Source organism: Hesperophylax consimilis, chromosome 8 (genome assembly GCF_061612785.1).
Source record: "Hesperophylax consimilis isolate HC1 chromosome 8, BYU_Hcon_1.0, whole genome shotgun sequence".
NCBI lineage: Eukaryota > Metazoa > Arthropoda > Insecta > Trichoptera > Limnephilidae > Hesperophylax > Hesperophylax consimilis.
The window spans coordinates 20,982,937-20,997,880 of record NC_142843.1 but is presented as its reverse complement, the minus strand read 5'-3'; the positions used below and the strand labels follow the sequence as shown (position 1 = coordinate 20,997,880).

Below are 14,944 nucleotides of genomic sequence, written 5' to 3'. Positions count from 1 at the left end.
GACATCGTAACGTGCAAATACTGCAACGTGCGTTTGGAAGGAGAGAAGTTAGATACTTTGAAGAAACATACGACTTCTGTTACTCATTTAAGAAAGAAATCTGATCCTGATGCTCAACCAGGGTCCTCTGGAATAAAAAGGCAATCCACAATAGTTGGTGCTTTTGAAGTGCAAAAGCGTGCCAAAACGGAAAAAGAGGAATTTGTGCTTGGCACTGTAAAAATGTGTTTGAAAGCAAACATTCCGTTGAATCAACTAGATCATCCAGCTGTTCGCAGTTACATGGAAAAATATGTGCCTCGGGTAACCTGCCTTCTGGAGATAATTTGAGACGTAGAAGTACAAGGCGTACAAAAGTCGGTTGAAAGCTGTCACCATGATGTAGCAACATTCGGAAACAAGATTGCCGATATGGAAAATCGACTTAAAAAAGTCGAACATCTGGAGGCAGAAGTCTCCCACCTGAGAACAGAAGTACGTAACATGATCGAGGAATCAAACAGAAAGGACCAATGGGCAAGACTGCAAAACCTAGAAATAAGGGGTATCCCGGATAAGAAGGGTGAAAACTTAGTAACCATTATTTCAAAAATCGCTAGTCTGAGCAACGTGGATATCGGCGAAAGGGACATGGAGTTCGTAACGCGTGATGCTCCCAGAGGCCGCAAGACTGGGAAGATAAAAACAAAATCAATAGTTGTGAAATTTACCAGCCGAAACTTAAAAAAACAGTTTCTGCAGGCGGTAACAGACCGCAAAGGGATCTCCCCGACGGACTTAGGATTTACGGGATTACCGCAAAATGTCTATGTGGGTGACCATCTCACTAGCATAAACAAACAGCTATTTTACCGCGCAAGGCTTCTAGCGAAACAAAAGGGTTTTCAGTTTGTATGGACAAAAAACTGCATAATTCACGCTCGACGAAATACGTCGTCAGCGCCCATCATAATCTCAAAGGAGGCAGACCTGAAGAAGATGGACCGCGAGCCTCCGGCCACAGGACCCAACCGAGGAGATGCAGCAGGCCCTCAGCCGAGCCAAGCCTCAAGATAAGACCATTTAAATTGATCGTATTTCATACTAACTTCATTTTAACTATTCTTAATGATTTATATTACTTTAAATGTACCCTTCCCTCCCTCATCTCCATCACCTACCCTAAGGATCTATTCACACTAACACACTTTTCGTTCTTTAAACATTTTGCAAAAATATTTGGGAATTATATAAAAATAAACACAAACTTAATCATCGATTTTTCTCAGACCAATGACTCTAAATAAATTAAATATATATCACCAAAACGTAAGAGGGCTACGCACTAAGACTGACACATTGCTGATGGCAGTTCTATCCAACGAGTATGACGTTATCGCTCTGACCGAATCGTGGCTTGTTGATGGCATCCGTAATGAAGAGTTATTTGATGATCGCTACGATGTACACCGCCGAGATCGGGACTACGCTTGCACAGGGCAGCGCTTGGGCGGGGGTATCTTAGTCGCTGTTCGTCGTGAACTGGTAGCTCACGAGCGCCCAGGGTGGCATTCGCGAGCTGAGGACATCTGGATATCATTAGAATCCAAGGGATCCAAACACACAAATCTTCACATATGCTGTGCTTACCTCCCTAAAGGACCAACATATCGTGAAAATATGGAAAGCTTCCTCACCCAAATTTCAGCACTTACGTTGCAATTTCCCTCAGACAAATTCATTATCCTAGGTGACTTCAACCTCTCTGACATTTCATGGAATAAGTCTCCCAATAACACGTCCCTTATACCCAGTGATCGCTTATCGCCTGTTAGCACATCATTTATAGACTGCATGCATTTTTCTGGATTGCACCAATATAATGGAATTCCAAATACCAACGGTCACTTTCTTGATCTCGTCCTATGTAATGACTTCGTCACGGTCTCTGCATGTGATGAACCATTAATTTCAGAAGACCCTCATCACACCTCACTAATCATAGAAGTTTCATTTTCGGAACCCGATCCACTAGTGGAGGAACTAAGAAGCGGTTACGTCTTTAGGCGCGGTGATTACGAACAAATTGATACATGTCTCGACCAGGTAAACTGGCATGAGCTCCTTTCGATGTTAACACGCCATTAAAAAAATTCTATTCACAATTATATAATCTTATAGACGCCTACATTCCCAAAAAACTATGTAGGAATTCTAAATACCCGCCATGGTATAATTCGGCCCTCATTAAATTGACATCAGAAAAATACAAATACTTTAAAAAGTTTAAGATATACAAAAACCCATCTGACTACGCCACTTTCTCTTTACTAAGATCACGCCACAAAAAACTTAATTGGGAATGCCACAATATTTACTTATTAAAAATCGAACATGATATATCCTCCGACCCAAAAAAAGTTTGGAATTACATAAAATCCAACTCCAAATCCCACAGTGTTCCGAACACTGTGACATTTAAAGACGAAAAAGCTGAAAATGGGTCTGCCATCTGTAACTTGTTCTCTAAATATTTCATGTCTGTCTACAACAATAATGCTCGAAACATCCAGATCCTACCGGACAACCCCAAAGAGCTCTGTGTTGCTAGCATTAATAATATTGAAGTCGACCAGCATCATATACAGAAACACCTTGAAGATTTAGATCTCAAAAAAGGCGCAGGCCCAGATAAAATTCCCCCTTTCTTCATAAACAAATGTGCCCGCAGCCTATCTAAACCGCTATCCATAATTTTTAGTCGCTCCCTTAAAGAGGGAATAGTCCCAAACACCTGGAAAACGGCATTTGTAACTCCCATCTTCAAAAATGGCCAAAAATCTAACGTCGAAAATTATAGGCCAATTTCAAAGCTCTGCATCTTTAGTAAGGTTTTCGAAAAAATTGTGTATGACCAGATGTTTTCGACCTTGAGATCGTCATTCAATAATAACCAACATGGATTTATGAGGGGGAAATCTACAACCACTAACTTAACGGCATTCACCGAATTCTTACAAGATAACATGGATCAGCGTATACAGGTAGATGCAATATATACAGATTATAGTAAAGCTTTTGATTTAGTTATTCATGATATCTTGCTGAGAAAACTTTTACAAATCGGTGTACACGGAGACCTCCTCAGATGGCTCTCGTCCTATATTGCAAACCGTAGCCAAGCAGTAGTCGTCGGTGGCTATAAATCGAACTGGGAAACCGTGCCGTCGGGAGTACCCCAGGGGTCATTATTGGGACCATTACTCTTTAATATATATATTAATGACATTGGGAAATGTTTTCACCACTCCAGAACTTTATTATACGCAGATGACATAAAAATATTCTCCCCTATCACGTGTATCAATGAGTGTACCCGCGTGCAAGAAGATCTAAATCGCCTAAATATTTATTGTGCAGAACACAACCTGCAAATAAATGTAAAAAAATGTGGCACCATCAGCTTCACCCGAAATAAAAATCCCATTTCTTTTAATTACTCCCTTAACGGCACAATACTGAGCAAAATGACAGAGGCTAAGGATCTGGGAGTATTGTTAGATCCGAAATTACTTTTTGAGCGCCATATCGAATCCATGTTTGCAAAAGCTTCCAAGTTACTTGGCTTTGTACTCAGAACCTGCAAAAATTTAAAAAAAGTAAATACCATGAAAATGCTGTACTTTGTTATGTACGCAGTTCTCTGGAGTACGCCTCTCAAGTATGGAATCCCATGTATAAGTCACACATAGAAAGGATTGAGAAAGTGCAATATCGTTTTCTACGATACCTTGATTTTCGGGCCTATCGTCCTCATCTGAGTCACGAGGAGTCAGCAGCGTTTTTCAGGATTTCGTCACTGGAAAGTCGTAGAAACTCCGCAGACGTACTATTTTTACAAAAAATTGCCACCTCTGTGATAGATTGCCCGGAATTACTTGAAAGAATTCAATTAAGAGTACCCATCAGACAAACCAGACAAAATCACACATTAAACATCCCTCAATGTAACACGAACTCAAAACAAAATGCTTATTCACCGTGCTTCATACAATTTTAATACTTCATACAGTGAATTAGACTTATTTAACTCAGCATACCACAATTTCAAACCTAAAATCAATAAATAATTATATTATCATTTTTATTTTTTATTACGTACATGCTACACATTACACAGACTAGATCCATCTCATACCCCTCCCTTCCCCATCCCATCCCTATAGGCTAATGTAACTTTTTTTATTACATAAATATTATATATTCACTAAATAATTAAAATACTTAAGTGAAAACCTATTATTGGTTAAATAATTAACACTTAATAAAAATAAAATAAAATAAAAATAAAAAGTAAGTACGTACCACAGTGCGGTGTTTCGGAGAAAGATGAAGTGAAACAAAAACTAAAGGATCAGCCTGTAGTTGTGGTGGCGGACGAAACTTCTGTCAAACAAGACAGATGTGTCTTTGCAGTTTTACTTAAAACTGTCTCTTCAGAACCACAGCAGTCTTGTTTCTTAGCAAGTGTAAATTTTTTAGACACTGCCAATGCTTCCACTTGTTCTCAAGCAATAATTGATACTTTGAAAGAATACGAAATTCAATACTCTCAAGTACATGGTTTAGTGTCTGACTCTGCAAGGTACATGGGTGCATGTTTCAACTTGCTAAAAATACTACTGGGTGACCATGCACTGCACTTTCAATGCTGGGCGCACAAAGTGAATCTTGTGGGTGACATTTTTATAAAAGAATTTAAGGAACTGAACTCTATTGTGACCAAGACAAAGTCAGCCTTTTTGCATTCTAGAAAAATGAAAAGTTCCAATTTAAACTTTCTACGACAGCATGCTCCACAATTAACTCCAAAACTTTACCCTACGCCTGTTTTAACCAGGTGGAATTCTTGGTTTAAATCTGTGATTTATAGGAAGGAGTATATGCAGTAAATTATCGATTTTCTGAATGAATACGAAAACGACAATTCTAGCACTATTTACCTCAAAGAATGTTTTGAAAATGACATTCTAACCAGTAAAATTCAAGTTCAAATTACATTCGTATCAGAATTCTGTCCGAAAATTATGAAACTAATTGACAATTTAGAAGGTTCAAACTATTCGTTTGCACACATTTTGTGGAGTAAATTAGAAAATTTGAAGTCCTCTCTTCAGCGTCAATGTGAAGGCTCTTTTGGCTTAAAAACAATGAATATTTTATCAACCGAAAATTCTATCGATCACAGCATGATGTTGAAGACAGCAGCTCAAAAGAGAAATTGTTGGTACACATGGGGGGCCGAATCCAACAAATGAGTGCTACAAGCACATTGGCAGATTATTTTGTCCATCGGAAGCAGCAAATGTGCCCTCTTCTTCTGTCAATTCAAATTCGATAGTGGAAAGCTTCGCGAAAATGCCGTTTTTCAAAAGTGTACCACAAGAAGATCTAATTGACGGGTACTCTCATTTTCACAGACAATTACTTCGATTGGTCGGCCAAGAAGTTCCTGTGGATGTAATGCAAGTTTTAGTTACATCAAAATCTGTCTACCCTGGATTTGCAAAAGCAGCTTTTCGTTTTTTCGAAGTCGTTGCAAAAGGTTGCGACAAGGAAGGAATGGTCCCTGAGGGAGGCGCAGAGCATCCTAGGACAGCTGAACTTTGCAGCGTTTGTGGTTCCCAGGGGTCGCTTGCACTGCAGGCAGATGCAGCTCCAGTCACTTGCCATGACAAAGCTCCCACTCCGGAAGAAGGTACCTGTAAACCTTGCAGTACTGGAGGATCTAGATTGGTGGAGGCACAACGTGAGTACGCATTCCCTTATCCATTTCCCCAAAGCATGCCACTTCATTGCGACAGACGCAGCAGACAGCGGGTGGGGGGCGCAGGTAGACGACATCCCACTCTCAGGCTGTTGGACACAACAACAAACCAAATGGCACAGCAACCTAAAAGAAATGTTTGCTATTCTCCATGCATTAAAGTACCAGAGAGCCAGTTTGAGCAATTCTACTTGTCTCATTCAATCGGACAACAGAACGATACTAGCATATCTACGCAACGAAGGAGGTACAAAATCAGTGAACCTCCTTCAGTTAACGTATCAGATTCTGGAAGTAGCGGACGCGCACAACATAAGGATGGAAGTGTATTACCTCCCGGGACGATACAATGGACTCGCCGATCATCTTTCCCGAGGGACCTTGTTACCAGAATGGCACCTTCTACCTACAGCGACCGACCAGATATTCTGCCTTTGGGGCAGACCCATGGTGGACCTATTTGCATCCAAGAGAGCTCATGTTGTAAACAGTTATGTATGCATAGACCCCACCGACACAGCAGCCCTATATCACAATGCTTTCAGCAGGAGTTGGTGCTTCCCACTGGCATGGGTATTTCCACCGCCCTGCTTGATACCGAGAGTCCTGGAACATCTAAACAAGTGTGTCGGTATTTACCTATTGGTAGTACCGAGGTGGCCCAAGGTGTTCTGGCTGCCAGATCTCCAGTCGAGAGCACTAGCTCCACCTTTACAAATAACCAACCTACTCGACAACCTGGTGGATATCTCGACAGGTCTTCATCCTCCTCAGATTCAAAAACTGGAGATGGAAGTATGGAAGATTGGGGCTGGAGAGGAGCGCTCAATGAATGGTCAGAACACGAGAGAGGCCTCCTCAATGCTGGATGGCGATCTTCAACGGTCACCGCATATAAATTAGCATGGAAGAATTAGGTGGGGCCAATGGTGTGTCAAGAATAAGGTGGATATAGCTGATCCTTCAGGTTCCCAGTTGGCAAGATTTTTAGCCAATTTAAAACTTAAAGAAGGCTTGGCTCCTAGTACCATTGCTCTTCATAAGTCAGCCATTTCAACATTAACCGACCCAGAGTGTGAATCGCTAAGCAGCCATACCTAAGTTAAACAAGTGATGAAAGGTATAGTTAATACTTCTAGAAAGAAGAAAGCATTGCCTATCTGGGACCCTAGACAAGTTACTGTATGGTTGAAAGAAAACCTTACAGAAACAGTTACTCTGTTTGAGGCTTCTCGAAGATGCGCTGTCATTCTTTTACTCGCATCTGGACGAAGAGTGCACGATCTTACTCTGTTACGATATACACCAGACAGTTTCGTGGACAATGGGGACCATATTATACTTTGGCCAGCTTTTGGATCTAAAACTGATTCTACTACTCGTCAGCAGTCGGGATGGAAGCTTAAAGCTTCCTCAGACCGAGCTACAGATTCAGTATATTGGCTCCGTAAAGTATGCACCTTATCTAGAGTAAGAAGATAAGAATCAAATTCCATACCAAATTTATTTATTTCAACGACGGGCCCGCCAAAACCTGCCTCAAGAACAATAATTGGAGGATGGGTGAAAACAGTACTAAAAAGTGCTGGCATTGATAAATCAGCAGGGAGTACAAGGTCTGCTGTAGCATCACTGAGCTGGTTAGAAAATTGCCCCATTGAAAAGATCCTGGAAAGAGGAAATTGGAAAAGCGAGAACACTTTTGCAAAACATTACAGAAGGGAGGTAATGGAAGGAGGTAACTCTTTGACATTGCCATCTCTCACAAATCTGTTTGAACCTGTAACCTCTCACAATTGACATCAGTTCTGTCATCAAGGCGATAACAAACACTTCTCACATAATATATATGTTCTGGATGAAGAACGGCAGTACATAATGATGGAGTTTTACCTACCATTAAAAATCTTATTATGTTGCCTTCCTCATCCAGAACATATATTTAATCACTGCTTGGTGAGATTATAATTGACAAATGAAACGAGGCGAGACGCCAACTGCCAGTGACAAAACAAACAACCAATCACAGAGCGAGTAGATGATGTCATCCCAGGATTACCAAAACAGAAAAAAGGAAGTAGGATCAGACCACTATGACAAGAATCGACATGTCGTCTCTCACATAATATATATGTTCTGGATGAGGAAGGCAACATAATAAGAGTTTTAATGGTAGGTAAAACTCCATCATTACTTATGGACGCTACTTTGAAACTTGGGTTCGAACTATTGAAAACATTTTTTCAGGTTCATTGGTTTCAAACGGGCTGAAATTTCTGAATTGTCATAAAACTCATGGTTCAAACCGAAATCAGTCACAAAATCTGAATAATGTTGAATTTCTTAAAAAATCATCATTCTTATGGGCGCTATTTCGAGACTTGGGTTCGGACTCTAAAAGCCATTTTTTCAGGCTCTATGGTCCCACAAGGACTGAAATTTTGGATTAGTGATCAGACTCATGGTCCAAACCGACTTCAGTCACAAAATCCAAATAATTTTGCATTTCTGAAAAAATCATCACTATGGGCGCTTCTTCGAGACTTGGGTTCGGACTTTAAAAGCTATTTTTTCAAGGTCTATGGTCCCAAAAGGGCTAAAACTTCGGATTCGTGATCTCCGACTCATGGTCGAAACCGACATCAGTCACAAAATCTGAATAAAATTGCGTTTCTGAAAAATTCATAATTCTTGTGGGCGCTATTTTGAGACTTGGGTTCGAACTTTATAAGTCATTTTTTCAGGCTTTTTGGTTTCAAACTGGCTGAAATTTCCGAAATGTCATCAGACTCAAGGTCAAAACCGAAAACACTCATTAAATTAGAATAAAGTTACATTTCTTGAAAAATCATCATTCTTATGGGCGCTACTTCGAGACTTGGGTTCGGACGTCAAAAGCCATTTTTTCAGGCTTTATGGTCCCAAAAGAGCTGAAATTTTGGAATATTCTCACGGTGCAAGCCGACATCAGTCACAAAATCTGAATAATGTTGCATTTCTGAAAAAATCATCATTCTTATGGGGGCTTCTTCAAGACTTGGGTTCGGACTTCAAAAGCCATTTTTTCCGGCTCTATGGTCCCAAACGAACTGGAATTTTCGTTTCGTAATCGGACCCATGGTCCAACCCGAAAACACTCTTTAAATCTGAATAAACTTGCATTTCTTGAAAAATCATTATTCTTGTAGGCACTTATTTGAGACTTAGGTTCGGATTTTAAAAGCCATTTTTTCAGGCTCTATGTTTCCAAAAGGACCGAAATTTCGGAATCGTGATCAGACTCATGGTCCAAACCAAAATCAGTCACAACATCTGAATAAATTTGCATTCCTGGAAAAATCATTTTTTTTATAGGCACTTATTTGAGACTTGGGTTCGGACTTTAAAAGACATTTTTTCAAGCTCTATGGTCCGAAAAGTGCTGAAATTTCGGATTCGTTATCAGACTCATGATCCAAACCAAAATCATTCACAAAATCTGCAAAAAATTGCATTTCTGGAAATTTATCATTCCCGTGGACGCTACTTTGAAGCATGGGTTCGGACTTTAAAAAGGCATTTTTTCAGGCTCTATGTTCCCAAAAGGACTGAAATTTTGGAATCGTGATCAGACTCATGGTCGAAACAGAGATCAGTCACAAAATCTTCAATAAAATGCATTTCTGGAAAATCATCATTCCTATGGTCGCTACTTTGAAACTTGGATTCGAACTTTTGAAAATATTTTTTCATGCCCATTAGTTTCAAACGGGCTGAAATTTCCGAATTGTCATCAGATTCATGGTCTAAACCGAAATCAGTCACAAATTCTGCAAAAAGTTGCATTTCTGAAAAATTCGTCATTCTTATGACGCTACTTCGAGACTTGGGTTCGGACTTTAAAAGGCATTTTTTCAGGCTCTATGGTCCCAAAAGGGCTGAAATTTCGGTTTCGTAATTGGACCCATGGTCCAAACAGAAATCATTCACAAAATCTGAATAAATTTGCATTTCTTGAAAAATCATTATTCTTATAGGCACTTATTTGAGACTTGGGTTCGGACTTTAATAGCCATTTTTTAAGGCTCTATGGTCCCAAAAGGACTGAAATTTTGGAATCGTAATCAGAATTATGGTCCAAACCGACTTAAGTCACAAAATCTGAATAATGTTGCATTTCTGAAAAATTCATCATTCTTAAGGGCGCTACTTCGCGACTTGGGTTCGTACTATAAATTCCATTTTTTCAGGCTCTATGGTCCCAAATGGGCTGAATATTTGGATTCGTAATCGGACCCATGGTCCAACCCGAAAACACTCTTTAAATCTGAATAAAGTTGCATTTCTTGAAAAATCATTATTCTTATTCTTATATTTGAGACTTGGGTTCGGACTTTAAAAGCCATTTTTTCAAGCTCTATGGTCCGAAAAGTGCTGAAATTTCGGGTTCGTTATCAGACTCATGGTCTAAACCAAAATCATTCACAAAATCTGCAAAAAATTGCATTTCTGGAAATTTATCATTCCTATGGACGCTACTTTGAAACTTGGATTCGAACTTTTGAAAATAGTTTTTCATGCCCATTAGTTTCAAACGGGCTGAAATTTCCGAATTGTCATCAGACTCATGGTCTAAACCGAAATCAGTCACAAATTCTGCAAAAAGTTGCATTTCTGAAAAATTCGTCATTCTTATGGGCGCTACTTCGAGACTTGGGTTCGGACTTTAAAAGGCATTTTTTCAGGCTCTATGGTCCCAAAAGGACTGAAATTTCGGATTCGTGATCAGAATCATGGTCCAAACAGAAATCATTCATAAAATCTGAATAAATTTGCCTTTCTGGAAAATCATCATTTATGCTCTATGGTCCCAAAAGGACTGATATTTTGGAATCGTGATCAGACTCATGGTTCAAAGAGAGATCATTCACAAAATCTTCAAAAAAAAATATTTCTGGAAAATCATCATTTGACGCTACTTTGAAACTTGGATTCGAACTTTTGAAAACAGTTTTTCATGCCCATTAGTTTCAAACGGGCTGAAATTTCCGAATTGTCATCAGACTCATGGTCTAAACCGAAATCAGTCACAAATTCTGCAAAAAGTTGCATTTCTGAAAAATTCGTCATTCTTATGGGCGCTACTTCGAGACTTGGGTTCGGACTTTAAAAGGCATTTTTTCAGGCTCTATGGTCCCAAAAGGGCTGAAATTTCGGTTTCGTAATTGGACCCATTCTCCAAACAGAAATCATTCACAAAATCTGAATAAATTTGCATTTCTGGAAAAATTATTATTCTTATAGGCACTTATTTGAGACTTGGGTTTGGACTTTAATAGCCATTTTTTAAGGCTCTATGGTCCCAAAAGGACTGAAATTTCGGAATCGTGATCAGAATTATGGTCCAAACCGACTTAAGTCACACAATCTGAATAATGTTGCATTTCTGAAAAAATCATCATTCTTATGGGCGCTACTTCGCGACTTGGGTTCGTACTTTAAATTCCATTTTTTCAGGCTCTATGGTCCCAAATGGGCTGAATATTTGGATTCGTAATCGGACCCATGGTCCAACCCGAAAACACTCTTTAAATCTGAATAAAGTTGCATTTCTTGAAAAATCATTATTCTTATTCTTATATTTGAGACTTGGGTTCGGACTTTAAAAGCCATTTTTTCAAGCTCTATGGTCCGAAAAGTGCTGAAATTTCGGGTTCGTTATCAGACTCATGGTCTAAACCAAAATCATTCACAAAATCTGCAAAAAATTGCATTTCTGGAAATTTATCATTCCTATGGACGCTACTTTGAAACTTGGATTCGAACTTTTGAAAATAGTTTTTAATGCCCATTAGTTTCAAACGGGCTGAAATTTCCGAATTGTCATCAGACTCATGGTCTAAACCGAAATCAGTCACAAATTCTGCAAAAAGTTGCATTTCTGAAAAATTCGTCATTCTTATGGGCGCTACTTCGAGACTTGGGTTCGGACTTTAAAAGGCATTTTTTCAGGCTCTATGGTCCCAAAAGGACTGAAATTTCGGATTCGTGATCAGAATCATGGTCCAAACAGAAATCATTCATAAAATCTGAATAAATTTGCCTTTCTGGAAAATCATCATTTATGCTCTATGGTCCCAAAAGGACTGATATTTTGGAATCGTGATCAGACTCATGGTTCAAAGAGAGATCATTCACAAAATCTTCAAAAAAAAATATTTCTGGAAAATCATCATTTGACGCTACTTTGAAACTTGGATTCGAACTTTTGAAAACAGTTTTTCATGCCCATTAGTTTCAAACGGGCTGAAATTTCCGAATTGTCATCAGACTCATGGTCTAAACCGAAATCAGTCACAAATTCTGCAAAAAGTTGCATTTCTGAAAAATTCGTCATTCTTATGGGCGCTACTTCGAGACTTGGGTTCGGACTTTAAAAGGCATTTTTTCAGGCTCTATGTTCCCAAAAGGGCTGAAATTTCGGTTTCGTAATTGGACCCATGGTCCAAACAGAAATCATTCACAAAATCTGAATAAATTTGCATTTCTGGAAAAATTATTATTCTTATAGGCACTTATTTGAGACTTGGGTTCGGGCTTTAAAAGGCATTTTTTCAGGCTCTATGGTCCCAAAAGGACTGAAATTTCGGATTCGTGATCAGAATCATCGTCCAAACCGAAATTATTCACAAAATCTGAATAAATTTGCATTTCTGGAAAAATCATTATTCTTATTGGCACTTATTTGAGACTTGGGTTCGGCCAAAAAAAGCCATTTTTTCAGGCTCTATGGTCCCAAACGGACTGAAATTTTGGAATCGTGATCAGACTCATGGTCCAAACCAAAATCAGTCACAACATCTGAATAAATTTGCATTCCTGGAAAAATCATTTTTTTTATAGGCACTTATTTGAGACTTGGGTTCGGACTTTAAAAGACATTTTTTCAAGCTCTATGGTCCGAAAAGTGCTGAAATTTCGGATTCGTTATCAGACTCATGATCCAAACCAAAATCATTCACAAAATCTGCAAAAAATTGCATTTCTGGAAATTTATCATTCCCGTGGACGCTACTTTGAAGCATGGGTTCGGACTTTAAAAGGCATTTTTTCAGGCTCTATGTTCCCAAAAGGACTGAAATTTTGGAATCGTGATCAGACTCATGGTCGAAACAGAGATCAGTCACAAAATCTTCAATAAAATGCATTTCTGGAAAATCATCATTCCTATGGTCGCTACTTTGAAACTTGGATTCGAACTTTTGAAAACAGTTTTTCATGCCCATTAGTTTCAAACGGGCTGAAATTTCCGAATTGTCATCAGACTCATGGTCTAAACCGAAATGTTGCTCAAGGATATTAAAATATTAGTAAGCTTTATTTCGGCATCTTAACACACTTCGGGCGGGAAGGGTAGTTCTACCTTTTGCGCCGGTCTCATTTCAATGGCAGAAAAGATGGAATTATTCAATGTTTTTATATGAATATTATATACCAATCTCTTTGTAAAGGTCCTGACTGTATGTACATAATTATCGAATCGTAATGCAAGTCTTCTTTTTATATTTATCTTTGTGCCTTTCGTTTACATCGGTATTTCAACAAAAGGATAGTATATTATTTGTTATTTTAATAATTCAATGAATGAGGACTCTTATGACTGTGAAACCCAATTCAAATCTCTATTTCTGTTCCGCCCCCACTTGACTCCTATGTGCAAGTGAGCGAGAGATGTCGGGCGTATTTAAAGACTGCAGGTATGGGCAAATACCGATAGGCGGACCATATTTTACACATATTATAAGGTTCATTGAGTTGCATTTCAAATAATATTCGATTTTCGTTTAGTATTTTTATAGCTTGGGTATGCCGAGTTACTAAGTAAAAAATTTTATTAAAATATTTTAATTATTTTCGAAGATACAGTGATTTAAAACAAATTGCCAATGCAAAAAATGCCCGCCAGAAATGTGATAGTAATAATTCTCTGAACAATGGAAATGAATTTTGGTTTGACCATCTAAAACAAGGCTGCCCAACCTTTTTAACAGTTGGGCGAAATTGACGATTTTGAATCACTGGCGGGCCACTGAATACCTGACGGTTCCTATTTCCATAAGGGGGGGGGGTTGTTAGAGAATTTCTATAAAACATAATTCCCCACAAAAAAATTCAAAATGAGTGCTCCCCACAAAATATCATCATCATATGTGATTCCCCACAACAGTTTTCGAATTCCATGGGGGGGGGGGGGGGTGGCTATAAGATTCCATTTCGGTTTAAAAAGTAAGTTCAACAGGTTAGATTTTTTCGTCGCTGATTCTCGTTCTAGGTAGCCTAAATAGCGATAAATCGCCTTCATTGGCAACACTGGTGACCGCGCGCAAGCTGCATTGTTTGTTTTACCGCGGGCCCGCGACACTTTTTCAAATTGGCGGATTGGCGGGTTTTTGAAAATGGTTCACGCGGGCCACTTATAATTCGTTCGCGGGCCACATTGTGGCCCGCGGGCCTGGGGTTGGGCAGCCTTGATCTAAAACAATGATACTCAACCTTTTTCTTCTGCGGGCCACATTCATATGTTTGTAAAGCTACGCGGGCCGCAACACTATACTTGTCAGTGTTGCCAACGGATCTTGGCCTAATGTCGCCGTTTTTCAAACATTAAGTAGCCTAATGTAGCTGAATTTCAGTTGCAGTAATTCTGCCCACATATTCCCCACAAATATTCTACGTGAGCTTGATTCACCCTTTTATTATTCGAAATCCATGGGGGGGGGGTTGTTAGAGAATTTCTGTAAAACATAATTCCCCACAAAAAAAAATCAAAATGAGTGCTCCCCACAAAATATATGAAATCCATGGGCGGGGGGGGTTATTACAGAACTTCTCTGTGATTTTATTTATATCATTTTATTTTGATCATGAAACCAACCACCCCCGTTTTTTTGGCAACACTATGAATGTGACGCATTTAACTTTGGACCTATCAAAAATGTATGTGTTGCCACGAGCAAAATTATTTGCGCGCATATTTGTCTTTCATATCTTTGTTTTTTGGAGATAGATCTAGCGTGTGCAGTAGCAACACTCTTATACCAGATCTGATGTTGACACGACAACGACTATCCTCTTCGGTTTCAATGTCTATACGTCAAA

The 14,944-nt window shown here is 39.0% G+C and overlaps 1 protein-coding gene across 1 annotated transcript; it reads left to right on the top strand.

Moving 5' to 3' along the window:
• The first annotated feature begins 1,344 nt into the window (after positions 1-1,344).
• LOC149421708 (uncharacterized) lies at positions 1,345-6,709 on the top strand. Its single transcript, XM_089634314.1, has 2 exons — positions 1,345-1,524; positions 5,573-6,709. Exons 1-2 carry the CDS (start codon positions 1,345-1,347, stop codon positions 6,707-6,709), a joined length of 1,317 nt encoding a protein of 438 aa, XP_089490440.1.
• The last annotated feature ends 8,235 nt before the right edge of the window (positions 6,710-14,944 follow it).